The 19,830-nt window shown below is 42.6% G+C and overlaps 1 protein-coding gene across 1 annotated transcript in view; it reads right to left on the reverse strand.

The window, feature by feature from the left end:
* Nucleotides 1-19,830, reverse strand: part of marchf5 (membrane-associated ring finger (C3HC4) 5) — a 33,431-nt gene that overhangs the window by 1,395 nt on the left and 12,206 nt on the right. Inside the window, exons 2-5 of the mRNA XM_085800536.1 lie at nt 12,771-12,973; nt 3,208-3,338; nt 1,312-1,495; nt 278-444 (exon numbers count right to left, since the gene is read on the reverse strand). Coding sequence (XP_085656662.1) covers nt 278-444; nt 1,312-1,495; nt 3,208-3,338; nt 12,771-12,973 — 685 coding nt within the window. The remainder of the gene's footprint in view (nt 1-277; nt 445-1,311; nt 1,496-3,207; nt 3,339-12,770; nt 12,974-19,830) is intronic.

Consider the following 19,830-nt stretch of genomic DNA (forward strand, 5'->3'; position numbering starts at 1 on the left):
CAGTCGTCAAGCTGAGACAGCGTCCACTCAGCCAGCAGCTGCCTGTCCGTCACTCAGAGCTCAGTGTGTGAGGACACAGTGTTCGGCCTGGGTCACCTGACACACTCCGGTTACACCTGTCCTGAGCAGCAGTGAGTGAGGGGGCGGGGCCACGGCTACCACAGAGGAGTCATTTCATTCACTGACACTAGCTTGGTTCAAACAGAGGAGACGGTTCCACTCAAAGTCTCTGAGGTTTGTTTCTTTTGTAGCTGCTGGTTGGTGTCTGTGAACCCACCAGGATGGTCCTCTGCAGGTTGGAGTTGACACTGCTGAACATCAGCTTCCCCACGATGGTGGCGATGGTGGGAAAGACCAGGGCGCCACAGAGGATCCGCGTGGCTGACACGTGGTCGGCCAGGGGGCTGGCCTCAGCCGGGATCCGGGGAACTGGGCAGCCGATCCCTGTAGAGACACAGGACACACACATGGGTTTAGTCCTGAGTGTTCTCACATCAGTTCATCGGTCACACACAGTGATGGGAGTAATGGCCTTACTTTTTTTCAGTAACGAGTAGTCAAAAAAAGTTATAGTTTCCTCCGTTATAACGCCGTTAACGTTACTGACAACAAAATGCGCCATTACTTGACTCAAGACGTCCCGTCACAAAATAATACACCCATTGAAGTGTACGTTACATACACATTCTGTTCAGTCCAACAACTAGTTGGAAAAAAGCCGTTTATCTGGAACTAACCAACTCACTCAGTATTCCTCCGCACAGATACGTCGTGGAGCCTGCCTGTGTGTGCAGAGTTGGTTAGTTCCAGATAAACAGGAGCTTAGGGCTGCTATGCTTAAAGGGTTGGTTCCAAGTAATTTGAATTACTACATTATAAATGTAACTAATATGTCAGTTACTTTTTGAGGAAAGTAACTAGTAACTATAACGTATTACTTTTTATCATGCCCAACACTTGTCACAGAACTTCTGCACGACCGTTACTCTTGTATGTCAGCAGAGCCTCCAGTACCAGGGTGAACTGATGGACGATGATATTAATTATTCTTTTTTTGACTTGTTAATGTCAAGATATTTGACTTATGATTTGATTTCTAGTATTAAATCAATACTAAATTTAATTTTCCCTCCACATATTCATTTGTTCATATGTAAATAAAATGGCTTATAACCATCGCAACACACAACACTCCGATCAGCTAAAGAGGCACTTAAGTTGTGTAGGAGTTGCAGAGTCAGAGAGACACATTATTTGTGATACCAGTATTGTTGTACAGTTTTATTAGACAGTGTGAGTGTGTGTGCTGACCTGGGAGGATGCTGTTGAGGATCTGCAGCTTGTTGGAGTACTTCCTCCACAGACGCAGGACGTAGTCCTCCCAGCGGATCATCTTGCCGAGGATGAGCATGACGGGGATGGTGGGCAGGCCGATGAGCAGGAAGAGGGGGTCAGCCCGCTCCATGACGTCCAAGCCCTCCTTATGGCCCACCACCTGCCAGCACAGAGCACAGTGGGGATGGAAAACTACAGCAGACAAGTGGCTGAGGAAAACTTTATTTATACAGCACAGGTTCAAGTGCGTACAAGAGAGAAACATTATAAATTAAAAAAAAAAAAAACCACAACACACACAGGAGACAGACACCAGACAGCAGCCGGTCATCACCCAGAGCGACCTTTGAAATGACACACCTGCTTCAAGCAGAAGTGTGTGTTCAGATGTTTCCAGAAGCAGACTCAGCTGATCTAATGAGGGTCTGGTTGTGTTTGGCACACGGGGCGGCCAACAGGTTTGGGCTGGATGACCTGTGTGGCCACTCAGCGGTGTTAAAGGTTTAGTAACTAGGAAGCGTAGGCAGGGGGGAGCAGCTAATCCAAGTAGTGCCGTTGCAAGTGATTAAAAGAATCTTATAGTCAATCCTGAAGTGCACTAGAAGCCAAAGCGGGAGTGATGTGAGGTCATTGACCACTTCTCTTTCATAACTGAGCTGCTGCAGATGAGTCAGAGCAGAGAGAGTCCAGACCGAGGGGCCACACAAGTCACAATGGGACTAGATGAAGAAATGAACAGTACAGTCTTTGCCATATTTCTCATGGCTGAAAAAAGAATCAAACCACTGAGGGTCAAATATCTCACAGATTCCTAGAATATGATCTGATGAGGCGACAGACAGCAGTGAGGACGACTGGGCTGATGGTAAAATATCAAGGTGGCAGGAGGACAGGTGCAGATGAGAAATTATGTTAATCAGGTTGTGCATGGTAATGAGAGCAAATTGGATCAGTACATTTGGAGCTGCACTAGAAAAGAGAGAAGAGATTAACTGGGACACAACATTGGATCTGATGCTGCTGATCTTGTAGACAAAAAATGATAAATAAAAAAAAAAAGAATGAAAAAACAAAAAAGGCTCTTTAAACATGAGGGTTGTGTCTTTTTGGGCTCATCCCTGCAGCTCCACAGAGCATCATTTATCTGGGGGCGATGGTTTGGAGGCTGTTATTGACCCGGTTGGATCAGGTGCAACAAACACTATGAAAATCAATGAGCAGCTGGTTCCAGTCAGAGGTACAGCTACAGGACTTACACTGTGCTCTACGTGGCATTTACACATGACTGCAGCTCAGTTATTAGTAAAACCTTCTCATTCTCTGCAGCTCAGCTCCTACTCCAGTCCCCTATACTGAGACCTGCTCTCTTCATCTTGGTCAGTTAAGTCACAGTTTAATATTTCTGGACTTCTGGGAATGTTGTCCCATCAAACAAGAAGGACAACATCCTGAGCCAGTAGGAGATGATGAGACAGGATACAAGAAGCAGGAGGAGGCTGCAGTTTCAGGACCATATTACTAGAACCTTGTTTTTTGTAACTCTACGTCATAAAACAAATAGTATATACCGTATTTGGGTAGTGTCATTTCTCATTTAATACTAGAAACCATTTTAAAATATCTAAAACAACACTAAGACTACCTCTGACCTTCACTGATTTGCTGGCACTATTCTGAAAAACCAAGGTCCTAGAAATGCTGGACAGAAAGGAGCGCGCTTCATCTAACGACATGCACACGGAAACAAAAACTCAACACAGAAATACATGCATGAGTTACAAAACTACTTTTGAGGATGATGTTTAAGCCACAGAGACCAGACTTTGATAGTGAAGTGAAGTGAAACCTCTCAGGAGGGTTCATGGGTCTGACCTGCATGACGGTGACGGCTCCGTAGGTGACAGCGGTCCAGTAGATGGAGCCCACCATGATACCGGCAGCTGCAAAGGGTCCGGCCTTAGAGATGAGCCGGTCTGCCAGGTCCAGCACGTAGACCACGGGACCTGATGGAGGAAACGGCACAAATTAGATTTTTTGTTGATCTTAAAGTTACATTCATCAGAAATAACTTCGGTATAAAACACAGGCCTGCAACCAACTCATTTCCATAATTGATTAGTCCGCTGATTGTTTTTCTGATTAATCATTTGTCCAAAACCCAAAGATAATCTACTACTATAATAGATAACAAATAATTTGGGAGAAAACAAGAGTTTTGGCCTATTTGCTTCAATAGCTGGTTATTTTCTGATGGTTGACAAATTGTTCCAGCTTTGGTTAAGTGGTTATTAAATGTGCATTGATGCCAGAATTGCCTGTTTCCGAGGTGGCAAACTCTTGTCCCTTCAGAAATACTTGTTATCTTGTGTTTTATTCTCTCCAATTTGTCAAATATAATCATGTGGAACAACAGAGCACAACACGGGAATTAGAGTGACAGAGAAACATTGTGTCACTGAACGTCTCACCACTCCCATATGCTGCCCATATTCCAATAGTTTGTAGAGGACTGCTTATGAGGGGACAGTAAGGCTGTAAAGTGTAAGGTAGTGTGACACTCAGCTAATGAACAGTGAGTGTTTGTACAGCAGGGGTCATGAGACTCCTGCTGCTAAAACCACTGGAACAAGAAACTCATATAAACTCAACACATTATTCATCTATAAGGACTGCTCCTAAGGTGTACTCATCTTTATGGAAACGGTCAAGCTGACAGGTCACATGACACTAGAATAACCAGACACTTTCCTTTGCTGTCTACAGGCTGGACTACCTGTATTACAATAACAGTGAGAGAGCTGGAGACACAAGGAAGCGCACGCTGAGTAAACATCATGTGATCACATAGCTTTCCAGTCCCATAGGAAAAATGACAACAATGCAGTCAAGTCAAAGTACAGTTTCTTCTTTAGCCTGAGACCGAGACATGTGAGGTATGGTGCACACCTTGTGTTGTATTGACAGAGAGGGAGGCGGCTCTCAGGTCAGTTCCACCTAGATTAAAAATAACTGGGCTGCTTCTTGACAAGCATGTAATAAGGATTAATCTGAAGTCCAAGCCTGCCTTCGGAGCATTCACTTCCCTTGTCTGGTGTCAGGAGCAGGGCCCCAAAAAAGGACCCCGCTCCAGCTTTCCAGGCTGACTCCAGGGAAATCATGCAATATTTACAGGAAGGCAACCTGATTTCCTCACTCAGACAGACCCATCCACATCCTATTAATAACCAGCCCAGCAGTGAGTGGGAGGAGAGCGGGGTGGGGATGCTACCGAAGGGACTAAGCACAGAACACTGGGTCTGGATGTGATGCAGTGAAACTGTGTAAACTCTGCAAGGTCCACAGCACACAGCAGTCTGGCTTTTCAGGCCCTGAAAACCTATTTTCTGAAATACCTTCTGGCTGTAATCTGTGATGTCCTACATACACAAAATGCTCTGCCAAAGTTTGAACACTTTTGGGTATTTCACAGAAGAGACGACCAACCACAAAGCACAGAGGTCCTTAGTTACGGTCAATTTTCCATTCGCATACGGAGTTCATAGTGATAACAGAGGCAGATACACCACTACAATACTTATCTTTTACACAATTAGTCCTTGATAAACAATTAGAAGCAAAAATGATCATTTCTAGGACCGGGTGCCACACGGTTTAAAAATACTACTACTGGATGAGCAGTTTGTTACCAGGGATTTAACGGCTTCATGTAAGTATTTAATTAAATGCTCCTCGGAGGTGACACAACAAGTGTCTTCAGCCATAAGCTTGTTAGCCTTATTTACGAAAATTTAGAAATTTACAGGAATGATTTGAGGCCTAAAAATCACAGTTTTAGAGGAAAAGAATATCATCTCTTTCTTCTAAATATGCTATCATTTTGTTTTTTTTGTGTGGCGTACAGAGCGACGCATGTATGCTGCAGAAAAAACAGCATTCATAGAGTTTAGAGTGAGTGGGAAAAGTCTAGTTACACTAACCTAACTGGTCTTCTGGTCACAGCGAATGTTAGCTTCGTCAGTTGTTTCAGATACACAACACTCATAGTGGATAGTTAGTGGGTGTAAATATTTAGTAGCAGCTAATCTGTCTATAAAGAGTAGCTTGTCTGGTGAAACCTGTTTTTAATTTAGTCGAGCATAAACCTCAGGACCTTAGGACTCGGCCAAGTGTGAAATGTGGAGCTATTTGCATCAACTGTTTAGAAGTTCAAAGATTGTCTTCAAAAATAAATATAATTGAACAGTAAGTGTTAAGTTTGAGCCGTTGAAGCATTGCACTTTATACATCTGATGAATTATCCCAAGAAACAGTATTGCTTATTTCTAAAAAGAAAAGTGGTGCAAGGGTCAGCCAACGTGCCGTCTCGTCTCTTGGGCGGAGTGACATTTATAATCACATTTTATAAATAGTGATTTTGACACATCTTGCGGAGTTGGGTAATAAAGCTGTGAAAATGGCATTAAAACAGTGCTGAGTCACTGGTCATTGTGAAAATAGTGCTTGGTTCAAGAACACTTCCCCCTCTGGCCGTGTCAGCAGTGGATTGATAAATATATTATGATGTTCATTGACGCTACAAGGCAAGTAAAAAACACATCGCCCTTGTAGTGCAGAGAGCTTCTGTCACCGAAAGTAAAGGACGGCTGTGCTGCAGCTGGACCCAGGTGCCAAGCCATCTCCAGTCACGGTGGACAGTTATTCCAAGCACCTCCACGGATACATTTTCATAAGCCTGCGGAGGAAACCAGCGCGGTGAGACCGAACTGTTACATCTGACTACAATGTTTACATTAGCCTACATATCGAGGGTAAAAAGAGCAGCAGCTTTCTAAAATAATTCTGAGGATCCATGGTTATTTGGGGGGTTTGGGGTTTGAACATAAGACAGACTTTATTAAGCTGTTTGTTCAGCCGGGCCACCAGGAGGCTGTTACCCATAAGTGCTCGCCACAAGTTGTATACAATCCAGCCAGTGTTAGCTGTACACCTGAGTACATTCACTGCTCATGCTAAAGGTCTGCAGCCTTGACTTGTTGAGGAAAGAACCCAAAGCAAGCAGGATCTATTCGGCACTTTTAAAGCTACTTAACTCACAACGGAAATATCCCACTTTTATTTCTAAAGTAGTTATAAACACAGTGGCTCTCTCTCGTCTCCTGCCAACCATTTGATGCCTTCCAGCGCTTCCCTTTACTGCACCTGAGTTTCCCGACCAGATTGATCTTGCGATGCTTGAGCGCATTAATATGGCATATTTTGATGACAGCGTTGGAATCTCTTCCGCTTTCTCCCTGCCTAAGCATTACGCCATCGCGGCTGGAGAGAACTGGGTCGCCCTTAATGGCCACTGGCAGGACGGAGAGCTGAGCAATTCATTTCAGCCACTGGCAGCAGATTCCATAATTAAGATAATTAAAAGGGAGGGAGAGGGGAAAGTGAAGGAGTGAGGGGGAAAAGTGCAAGTGCAGTTCTTCGGTAGTGGGCATGCACGCTGGCACACTGTTCCAGCTGGCTTGTTTACTCTCTCTAGGCAGAGAGTCCATAAAGAAGAAGGAGCAGCAAGGACACACTGTCCTCGGAGTTGTATTGCCAGCCAAATTAGCATGATAGGCTGGCTTTGGCTCCGCAGCAGGTGCTGGTGGGAATATTGCCAGGATGGCATATAGCTATCCTGCTCTTCGTGAGCTGCAGCGTTGCTGGCTGCTCTCTCTCCTGCGCCATAAGACAGTGAAAACAATCAGAGCCTGGGTTAATAGAAAAGGTGATCTGTGGCTCCAAAACAACCCCCTATCTGATGTGGTGGCAGGCAGGGGGTCCCACAGTGGGCAAATTGTGAGTAATGCCTGTCAAGCCTGTTGAAATGAGCTGGCCTCAGCAGCAACCCTGAGAAAATAACTGCTGGTGCAGCTTCTCCACACTGATCCCTGTCTCTACCTGTCCACAGCTTTGCTGCCATCACCCAGACTGAAAGCTGTCATCACAGTGTTGTCACCAAGCTGTGAAATTGCTATTATGCTGAGAGCTAATTAAAGCTGCTGCAAATACCACAGTGTGTGAAGCCTGGCCAGTAAAATACTATTCCAGAAGGGAAACACATCTCTGTGCATTAAATGAAAGATGGCACAGCAGCTGGCTGTCTGAATGACACACACACAAATCATAAATATAAAATTAAAAAGGTACCGCCGTGTGTATAACCATAGTACCGAAAGCACGACTAGAATAAAAGATAGAAAGGAAGACTGCAGCAATGATGCAGCAAAACAGACAAGGCTGTACTCCTCTTTGTCTACTTCAATGCTGTGCTAATGCTCAGCACATCCTGAAGTTAGGGATGGGAACTCCTTAGATGGCACATAGAGAATCTAAACTGAGACACTGGGGTATGTATTATCCTGGATTTCTGAAAAACAGTCACTATTCATCAAGTGGAAATCAAAATATAATGAACTATTAGAGGGCTCATTTGCATTCTGTGCAAAAACTGAATGCAGATGTGAGATAATCTTTTTCTTGATGTTTGGTTCAAATGTTGTCATGGTGGTTGAGCTCTGAGAACCCTGTGGGTTGCTCGAGGATGAATGTTTTAAAATTACAGCAAGAAATGGAAATTCAAATCAGACTCGAGCAAAACAATCACGATGTGGTAAAATCCATCTATGTGGTAGACCAACTAAGAAACTCAAATGCATTTTGACAGCATGCAGCGCCAAAGATGCAAAATGAGCAGATCAGACGGCGGTGTTTGCATGGAGTACCCGGGCAGGAAAGGATCCTGTCTGAGGCACATCCTGTTTATAATCTGGAGATGTCGCCGTCGCCGAGCAGAGTTCTAATGATGTGTGAAATGTGATGTTGAAGTCATAGGCAAACACTGGAGGACAGCTGTGATTTCATGGATTCATCAGCAGAGCGCCAACGTCACTCCTCTCATCTCCTTTCAGCCTTTGATGAGCTGCTCCGTCAGCTCCTCCCATGACCCACTTTCACTACCAGTCCTCTCTTCCCAGACACATCCAGCATCCCTGCACAGCTCCATCACCACCTCTGTCTGACACTTGCTAATGGGATTAAGAAAAAGGCACTTTTCCCTGTAGTGGGAGTGCCTATCAGGTACACTCAACAAGCTCTGTGCATTCAGCAAACCGCTGCTCCACTTCCTGCCTAGTTACATCAGTGACACTCAGCTGGTACGAGGACAATTTACCTAAAATTTGTCTAAAGAACATTATGGTGAGAAATCACCTCAAAAGTTTTATGTTTTATGTTTACCTCTTAAATGAAAACAGACATTTAAAGTGACACGCTCTCTCTCATTACTTCATTTCCAGGCAGTGCACTCTTCTGTCCATTAACAAATGAATGGAAACTAGAAGTACTGCCTCTGCCGACCAGTCAAAATGCAGTTAACATCATGTCTGTGGAGACTTAATGTATGCAGTTAAGATATTTAATAAGGTGTATTGTGTAGTGCATTTGCAGAACAGTGAAGTTGACCTTTTGGATATAAACGGGTGTATGAAATATTGTCTAATATGGGTTTGGTTTCCTGATGTGCTTGTCATACATATAGAAGAATGAAAAACACAAAAACATAATGCCTCCAGCTATGGCAGAAAAAAGCATTAAAAAATTAAGCTTGCTCTCAACTCTCTCGAGTACATCTCTCCTCCTGAGCTGCACTACCTTCCAGATTTAGACCTCACTAATCAAATCCTAATTTATGTGGTATAGATATCCCACCGACTCCCCGGCCTTATCAGACACTTCTCGCACTTAAAGCAGATAACAGCGGCACGGCCGTTTCGGCTAATGCTGTGTTCAAGGCAGGCTTTTGAAACCGTAAGTTACAGCTTCAAGTCACAACTACGACTTGGTAGCGTTCCAGGTAACCCGTAGCTCGTGTTTTTACCGTTCTGTTGTCTGTGAAAGTTCCCTATAACGGCCACTCGTAACTTCCGACCCGTGAACTCGTACCAGATCGAACTGGTATGACTTCACAGGAAGGAAAAACACAAAGTACGAGTTTCCTTGAACGCACCATGAGTTAGCAGCCCCCGCCCTTGTCAGGCATCAATTGGTCCTCGTGCTACGTCACCACATTCACGCGCATCCCTTGGCTGCACACACAGCCCTTCATGCCGTTCTCTCCCCTCATTGGATAACACTTGTATCCCACAAGGAAAATTTTCTCCTCGGGTTACAGCAGAGCAGAGTGACGGAGAGACTCGTGTTTAGGCTGAAATACTTCATGTAAGTGATTGCTGACGGAAAATAGGACTATTTAGGACTTATATTAACAAAAACATTCCACTGATATCTGCTTTAAGAATATAAACTGAAGTTTTCCCTTCAACAGGCTTCCAGTTAAATGTGCAGTGTTTTCAACCACATCCTCACACTCGCCTACACTTGAAGGAAACCAAAGAGGGTTCCTCATGCCTAAATCAAAGGTAACACACGGCTCTGGTTGCTCTGAGGAAGTTCCCTTTCAAAATAAACCACTGGCCCATCCATCACAATGCTCCATTGCCGTTGGCCAATTTGGCCAAACCACTTGAGGATCTACACAGATGACAAACAAACACAAACATGGGAGTGGGCATCAGGAGCTGATGAGCTTCAGGTTAAACATTTTAAATTCTGACCTACAAATCCTTTTTATAACCGCCTGTTATAAAAATAAGAGCTGGCCAAGAATAACTAACCACAAACACATAATGATGTGGCACACTGTAAGAAAACACTGATGCAATGTGTCTAAATCATGACTTCAAAAGCTACTGTGTGAAACAGAGACTTGATTCATGATGTGTCCTGAAGCCAGAGCATGTGAGTGAGACTCTAACATTAGATAAGACAAACATGTTTGTGTATCCCGCTTTGAAAGACCTCAGACTGAAATAGAATTAATTTACATCCAGTTTAGCTTGAGTTTGAATATTGTTCCTAAAAAATATTTGATTAGTTTCTGCATAGACATACATTCAATTAAATTACATTGGCAAAGATCTAATTTCAGTGGACTTTGAAATTGGTTTCTTAAGTCTTCCTGTAAGCACCATAATTCTTTATGTAGTTTTGTGTACAGAGAAATAACACAGCACAGACTGCACGAGGAAGGAACGTCATCCAGTGTATCTGAGTTCGACGTAATAGTCAGTACATACTTCTCTTGCCATGTTGCTTGGCAACCAGTCAGGCATAGCTTCAATGCAATTTCACTGAATCACATCACATCGTCTTTGTGCTTCCTTCATTGGTATCGATTAATTCAGAGTTATTCTTTACCTGCAGTGAAAACACTTGGGTGGCAAAATACTGAACAACCCACTCCATTTATATCGCAAACCTACCAAACAAACCTATGAATTAATCATCACTACTTTCAATAATCTGTACAGCTGGAGACATTTCTACTGAACACTTACATTAACAATGGCTGAAAATAGAAACAGCTGAATAGAACATATACTGTGTATAAATACAGACATAATGTCCATGACTGGGTCTCTAGTGTCTATTATTGCAATAAACATTAAATATAGTATGGCGTAGACCTGCTCTATCCTTGTTGCAGAAATCAAAACTGACTTGACTATGTTTTTGAATTGACGTAAATGTCCTAGATCTTAATCACATCATGTAGACATCGGGGCAGAGATCACAGTGTGGTTAGGCCTGATCCTAACACTTTGTGCTGAGTGCAGCTGCAGAGCTGTCAGCCTGGGTGATACTGAAACCTCCTTGTTCAACAAAACACACTTTTAAATTTGTCTTCCTGTTAGACTGCAACTCAGCTGTTTAAAAGATCAAATCATTTTCATGAAGAAATAAGACCTAAACCAAAAACACTGACTTTGAGTGTCTCGGTCAGACGTGCATTGATTTGGCACGACTCTGTTTTACAAGGATTTTAAAAAACCTCATAGGAACTTTTTCAAATCCAGATATTAGGTGGAAGCTTTCTCAGATAATACAAAGCTTTTTTTATTTGTGAGCCAAACAATGTGACATTTTAATGATGTTTTAATGACTTATAATTACCACGTAAAACATTTAAACAATTATGTGAGTTATCAGGGCCTGCTGGGCTGTTCTGCTGGGTCTTATATTTTCTGATACAACACTAATTGACTGGCCTATCGGGATTGGTAGGCCAATTAATATGAAAAAAATAAAGGGAAAGAGGCAGACAGACACATTAGCAAATAGGCAGCAAACAGCCAAGTGTTCAGTAATCAGCTCTCACAGGGAGACAAACATACACAGCTTATTTACTGAAGAGGAGGAAGTGTCTAAAGAAGCTGAGCTCAAACCCTCTGCTTATAGCACCAAAGTGACTGACAGTGCAGGCTTGGTCACTATAAATAAACATGAACCTGTTTACCAGCCAGGCCAGGCCTCCTGCAGACATTGTCTTGAGGCCAGCTCCTGTCTCAAATTGCAACATCTCTCTCTTTGAGGTTGAAAGGCAAGTAGCCCAGTGGCTGATAGGTAACCAAGTCACAAGTGTGAACTCTTAACCTTCATTTGTTCAATCTTCATGTTTAGCAGGAAAAATGAACTACGGGATTAAACCAATATTAGTATGTCTACTGTATTGGTAATATATTTCTCAAAAACAGAGGGATGACGAAGCGTGTTGTTGTCTTATAGATGTATGAAGGGCTCTGAGACAGAGGGAAACGGAGTAATGGGCAGAATCTGGCCAAATAAGAATGGCAGCATGTGTTGTATTTAGATGAGTCATAGCTGGTGTTTGGGAACAATTGAAGCCCTCGTCACTCTGACGTGTTGGGATAATTGAGGCAGTCACTTCTCTGAACTGCTGCTGGTCAATCAGCCAGGAGCCGGGCTGTACAACAAGCGAGCGCCCTTCTGTTCCTCATCAGGCTGAAAGGAAATGTTTACCCAGATCACCACGGAACCTGCGCTGGCTCCCGAGTAAATAAACATGCACTCAGGCAAGACAAACTGAATAGCTCTCAGAGATTTTGGGTACAGTTACAGGCAACAGCTATTAAGAGTGCCCTCAAAGAGGCGCTTCAGCGGGCTGTTCACATGGAAATTTGTTCTATAATGCTGCCTCAATGTTGACAGCTTGTGAAAAATGAGAGCTGTAATGACATTTTGAAGGCCCAGTAAATTAAATTCAAACTTATGAGTTAGAAAGGTTATGGCACTTTGTCAGTACATTATTGTAGTATGGATGGCAAGCGGCAGACAGACCGTCTTCTTAGTACCATACCATGGTACAGGACACTCAACATTGCAGGTCTGGGAGTTTTATCATTCAGATTTCTGTAAATACTTTTGAATTATGTTATAATAATTATCGATTATAATTAACTTGAGTCCCTTTTCAGTAATGGACCTGGTGCATCTACTATTCCTCTCCCCATCAGTTTTATCCCTTGTGAGATGCAACCTACCCAGTTTGGGAAAGACGATGAGGTATTCTGCGTTGCATTGTGGGCAAGCCACGCGTGCCGTACTGTTGCCCCGCTGCTTCTCATCCACCCAACGCTGCAGACAGGCCTGGTGAACCCACTTGGTGGAACCGCGGCAGTGACATGGACGCACCCACTCTGCCGTGCGGTCGTCCTCGTCTGTTGCAAAGCACACCCAGCAGCTCCTGAAAACAAACACACACACAGGTTAGATGAAGTAGTGACTGTTCATGTGTTTTTAGAAATCATATCATAACCTTATCCACAGATTAGACAATACAATAGGTAGGTTAGCCCAAGAGTCAGGTAGCATGTGACTTTGGACTCTATTTCAAGTAAAGGGTAAGCTTTATTACGTAAACATAGCTGTAGAGAACCAGTTTCACTATGTTCACAATCGTTCTGTAAAGATGAAATAGGTCCATGAGTATTAGGAAGCATCTGAGGACAAAGAAAAGTCTAAAACCATCTTAAGCCACTGAGGCACGTGTGTGAGTTTGTTTGTGCATGTTGATGAGAGGAGAGAGTGAAAGGGAGGAAGTGAGACTAATATAATCTTTTCATGTCTCCTTTGAGTGAAAAGCATGGAATCAGCAGGTCCCTCACTTCAAACACGAACATAAGGTTTGTGCTTGAATCAAGTTTATTTGGGAAAACGCTGCTGAAGCCATTTTTCACCTGTTCCCAGAATAAAGATGGAGGCAGTGATCAAAGTCTCTAAAATGACTCCAGACTAAATGGCCTAGATGGAACACACACGCACACAAAATCACTCTGGGTCGGTGACTCTGCATGAACTCGGCCAAGATCGATACATAAACCCTATAGGCAAACAAGCTGTAATGCTGACTGCTTGTCAAGCATATCTGACAGCACTGCAGGAAGTGTTCAATGCACAAACACACACCGGGACAAACCAACAGGCCCTTCATCCTGCCATCTGGACTCAGGGGGAGAGATTTCCAAGGGATTAGTTTTTAGATCACATCACAATGTCAGATTCTACTTGTTATTAGAAAAAAAATCAATACTGTGCTTTAAACAATAAATGCTAAAGGGGGACAACCTGCACCTTATGTGTGCACTGTTTCGAATGGTTAAGTTTTTGCTTTGCCTGTGGTTTGAGCTGCATCCCTCTGACATTGCTTGTAGAATTAATCACACTGCAAACTCAAACCTAAATTCACCAGGGCATCCCTGTGAGCGTGAACACAATATTCTGATAACCGCTGCTTGGATGTGCAAGCAGGGAGAGCAGAGAACAGGATGCGGACAAACTGAGGACAGAGTCTCCCTTTTGGGTGACATCCAGACAAATGCCTCGTTCTGGCCTCAAGCCAAACCATATTAAACTCCCCCTCTCCTCTCCCTGCTGCTCACAAGTATCCCGACACATCCTCTGCCTCTCCTCCCTTTGGCGTAAACCGTTCTTAAATTAGAAAGAGATATGAGGCAGGAGGAGTCCACCTCCTCCAACTTGTGCCTCCTCACAAGAACAGAGCCATTAAATGTTTAGCCTGTCTGCTGCACTTTATCCCAATTAATTGGTCTGGTTTTCTTGAACAATACACACCCCTCCCCCTCCCCCATCTGATATCCAAGTTCCTTGACCTTACAACAGTACATCTCCAACTGTGACATTATATTACTTTTCCATAATTTATAAGCAGAGTGTGACTGGCTAGAGAGTTCATCACCCCTGTGTGTGTCTGACTGCATGTGGCCAAGTTCAATAATCTAGTTATGCTCTCATTTTAGCTGCTGTATACTAATCATATTAGTCATAGGTTAGATGTGAATAATTGGTGTGAGAAAACCAGCAACACCAGATCATGACTAGCACAGCTTAGCTCCCAAACTATGAGATCTATTGCTTCTCATCAAAATAGAAACAAATAAAAACAAATTTTTCTCTGATAGTTAATACGACGATCCAAATGGTGAAGATTTTCACATTGAGCTGAGCTCGAGACGAGCCTGTTGCTAGGAGGATCTGCTGTGTCAGAAGCCAACAGCCTTCGACCCAATTGCAGCCTGACTATCCGCGTGTGACATTTATGTTCTCATTTTCATAATTACACTGAACCTTGAACAGCTGGCATTTCACTGGATGAATGAAACAATGATTAGTCTACACACGCCTCCCATAAACCCCTGGCAAAATTTCAATGTGGGGGGAGACTGTTATAGAGCTGTTTGTTTTTCCTCTCAGGCTATGATTATGTACATTTTGGGCCATTATTTAGATGAAGACATTTGTGCTATTTAATCCATGAGAAAAAAGCCTGGCAGGTTATTACTCATAGAGTGGATAGGTTAGAGCAAGCACCCCGTCCACCATTAATACACTTTGGAGAGAAGATTTGCTCCATCATGAAATCTACACTTACACTCAGGTTTAAATTGAGCCGCTGCATAATAGTCATGCAATAGGTTGGTGTAAAACTGGGCTTAAGGTGGATTGAGAGCTACAACATGGGCCAGTGCTTCTCTGACAGGATTTGGACTACCGGTACTTGCTACCTGACAGTGTCAGACTGGATGACATGTACCTACAGTTTGGTGTTACATTTCCTGTTTTTAACAGGTGACAGATATGCATGGAATGGAGGAAACACGCATCCCCTTTTACTCCCACTAGGAAGTAGGAAACAGTTCTTTGGAGATTCAAATAATTGGAAATATTCAAGAGCAGTGTGATCTAGAGATCTAATTTCTAAATGTAGTCCAAGAAGTCCCATAACCCTTAAATGTGATTCCTGAGTATGGAAACGTTCTGGGGGTTTTACTGGAAATCGTTATGCCTGAACAAAATTGTTCACCATAAAGTCACAAAATTATCCACGGCCTGTGATTGTAACCATTCTTCCATTTTCCCCTGATGTCCCGGGGTTGCGAGTATTGGCACATCAGTCACCTGTTCCATTCACATCTTGATTTGCCTTGATATCTTATGGGAGGACAGTTCGTCTGCATGTCTGTGATACACAGACGCAGACCTCAGAAAAGATGGTTTCAATCCAGTTTTACTGCTCCATGCCTTGCTCGTATTTCCTCTGAGTCATGACTCAATGAGACAGAAGCATCTGTCAGTGCCAGAAAACAACCTCAATACTGCCTCTGCTGAACAGGAGCAAAAACCAACTGAAATGATTTTGTTGGTCGGTCACTTCAATATTAAGTCTTCCAGGTGCCCATCTCTAGCAGCGGCCTCAGTAGCTGACTCAGCAAATCCCCACAGTACACTGTGTGTGGACACTGAAAGCCTCCTGCTCCCACAGCTGAATAATGGATGTCAAATCTGCAGCCTTCTGTCATCATCATGCTGAGGTCTAGGTGTGCTCTGTTGCTAGGGCCATGGGGGAGTAGAGGGGGGTCCTCTGTGAAAGACACTGGATGACCAACTGGGATTATTTGCTCGGGTTGCTGCCCGCTTGATTTTCCAATACTCCTCCGATGCTGAATAAAACATGACGATGCAGGAGAGGAGCGCTCGGGTCGAGGCGCTCAAGTAACACAGCCGGCTGAAGGGCCGAGGTGGGCACATGAGCCGAGTCCGAGCTTGACAGAAACGTTCAGCTTCTATTCACGCTCCTGTTGACTGTCCTCATAAAAATCTGCCTGTAACTGCGCACCCCCCCCACTCCCCTCCCCTCTGTGCTTCTGACAGGTACGTGAGCCTCCACCATATTTAGAGCTGTCACACTGCATCTAAACACATTTTTTGCACCTCAAAGCTGGCAAAGGCTAATGGGAAAATATATACATCCACTGTCCACTGCGGGGCTTAATATCCCAAAAGACAGCACAGAGAATGAAATGGAGGCAGCGTTACAAAGTGGGGATGAGCAGCTGAGATGAGCACTGGACAGATGTCTCCAGAGGAGCACGACAGCAGAGAACAAAAGCCAGCACTCCCTTAGATTCACTGGCTCCTGTTGCTGTAACCCGGCCCCGCAGCATGACAGGACCCAATACAGCAGCACCGAAACGCTATCCTCTGTGAGAAACTTTAATCTCTGTCTCTATGTCACCTCAGCCCTGTTTAACAGAACACTGGGTCAGATAAGCCTACGCTGCACATGTACAAAATGGTTTCCTGCATACACAGTAAAAAACAAAGTGTCAATTTAACTCTTATAGAGTTGAATTTAACTCCATTTCAGATAACATTTGGTCCCACTCAAAAATAGAGTAAAATTGACTCAATGGCCAGTGTCAAATTTTCAGTGTTAATTCTACTCAATTCTGTGTCAAAATTAACAATGAAATGTGTAAAAATATTTAACACTGAGGTTTGTTCACACTGTTCAGAGTATTATGATTACACTTTATAGAGTTAATTCTACTCAATTCTGTGTCAAAATTAACAATGAAATGTGTAAAAATATTTAACACTGAGGTTTGTTCACACTGTTCAGAGTATTATGATTACACTTTATAGAGTTAATTCTACTCAATTCTGTGTCAAAATTAACAATGAAATGTGTAAAAATATTTAACACTGAAGTTTGTTCACACTGTTCAGAGTATTATGATTACACTTTATAGAGCTAATTTTACTCCAAATGTGGTTCTTAAAATGACACTATAATGTGTAATATTTCATTTTTATTTCTCCACAGTGTTACTTTTTAATTTTATTATATCTAGGTGATATGTACTATACTACTGAACTGCTTTGATCTAAACAATAATAAACTAATAATCAAATACTGTAGAAATAAAACACAAACAATTAAGGTTACAGTCACAACTTCCTTTAATGCTCACCAGATGAAGCAATATGGAACAACAAAAAGAGCTGTGTCATTCACTCCATAGGACATCTGTATGTCAAAAGGCCTGGGATAAGGCAGTTTGTCAACATGAAAGACAACAAAATCTTGCTTTCTCCTTGTTACTTCATACGCATGGAAATGTTCTTGAAAACTTACAGTAAATAAAGGCAAAGTGAGCAGCAACAGTTTTTCATGAATTATCAGGACAGACTCAATCTGGTAAAAGAGAGGCATTTCACATTCAACTGCACCACAAATAACCAAATGTTTGCGGTAAATAAAACCATTGTGTTTAGCCCAATTCACTTTCATAACTTGAACACTGGAGGACACTTGCATTGCCTCGACAATTTCAGAACCACCTTTTACCATTTCTAAAGACACCATTTTTTCCAGGACCAATGTCTAACCGACTAAAAGTTGTTGAAGATCGCCAAATACATGCCATATGATGCTGGTGTTTTTTGGCCAGCGTTTTGGTGATATTTTTAAATGACTTGAGCTGTCTCTTAAAAAAATTATGCTTGCCTTCATAGCGCATGCACCAACTATGAAGTACAGGTCCTATTTTCTGGATGCAGCGGGGATAATGTATAAGAAAATGGTGCTTTGGTAAAAGGTTTTTCTGGGGATACAACATCTTGAACAGTTTGTGGTGTTCCACAATCAAATGTTTTAAATATACACACATTCCTTGAGATACCATGGCAGAAAAGACAATGTTTATTATTTGTAGTAATAAAAGAAGTAGGCCCCAATGTTGGTCAGTAGGAGTTACCAAATCTCCAAAGAGGAGTGGAGTATTTCTCAATAAGCACCATGACTGAACCGCATTCAGTCCCAGATCATTAGACTCTCCACCTAAATTCACTGCCACTGGCCTATTGTTTCTCTCCATGAATCCATAATCAAAACTTTGTATTCTTGAATTCAGCTCCTCCAGTGTAACATGTTGTTCTTTAAAATACAAAAACAACAGCTTCAATTCGTACTGGGCCACTCCCTCCAAAATGTCATGCATCACATCAACTGAGAAGTTCTCAGTAGTGTGAAAATATGTCAGTGAATTCAATAAGCTTGACCTCTTCACACCAAAAACATATGGGAGAGATGGATTATCAGTCATTTCTTGACAGTGAGCTGTGTGGGTGTCTTTTGTGCGCAACACAATTTTTGAAGACTCCTCTGAGAATTCTGTTTGAAAGTCACCTTTTTCAGCTAAACAAAATCTGCAACAGTACCTTGCACTGAACGACTCCACCAGACCAAACAAGCTATGTATGCCTAAATTATCACCAGTTACCTGTACCACACTGCCACGAACACGACCACCGTATAGGGGAATCTCAATACCATCTTTCTCTAAAACTTTAATGTCTCGAACAACAGGAGCAAGAACTTCACTAAAACCGTACCGTTTAAGATCTTGTGCATGAAAAAGGGCACACAGGTGTATGTTGGCCAAAAATGAATTCCATTTTGGAGAGAAGTTTCTTAGGGTAAAATATATTGCACCTAGTTTATGAATACCTCGCTTGGAACCGAGAGGATTTGCAACCTCGAAGTCATCGTAAAACATTTGTATCTGCACTGTTTGCTTTTCAGTTGAAAACAGAGGGTGAGTCTTGAAAAAGATCCATCACAAATATCTCTTAGTCTCGAGTCATCAGTGTCTGATTTTTTCAACATTTCTGCAACATACTTACTTTTAAATATCGACTCCAATGTAGATAAAATTGGAACATACATGAATTTATCTTGAACAACTATCTGATCATATGTCCCAGTCTCTTTATTTCGTCTTGTGTCAAATCTGGAGCCAATTACACATTCAACTGGTTCTACAGTTTTCCCACTTGCTGGATAAAAATTTGGATCGCTTGTATTCTGAATTAAGAATTGTGAAAGGATTCTCCAACCCATCAAAACATGCTTCAACTTTCTTGCATGTTACACTTTCTCTTTCATCACTGAATACATGCTGAACAACAGTTTCTTTAGCATGCTGCTGAATATCTTGAACAATCTCTTCCATGGAAATCACAACAGAGTTTACCACACTTTGGCCTACACCTGCTGCTTTAAATCAGAAATGACAGATGCACAACTATTTACAAGGTCTTCTGCAGATAATGTAGACTCTGCTTCTACATGGTCAGACAACACATCAACATCAGTGGCATTATTTGTATCAAGAACACTTTGGTCTGGTGAAAAACCACCTTCTCCTACAGAATCAACTGAATCGCTTACGTGGCACT

This window comes from Trachurus japonicus, chromosome 15 (genome assembly GCF_045865225.1).
Source record: "Trachurus japonicus isolate A0001 chromosome 15, Traja_1.0".
NCBI lineage: Eukaryota > Metazoa > Chordata > Actinopteri > Carangiformes > Carangidae > Trachurus > Trachurus japonicus.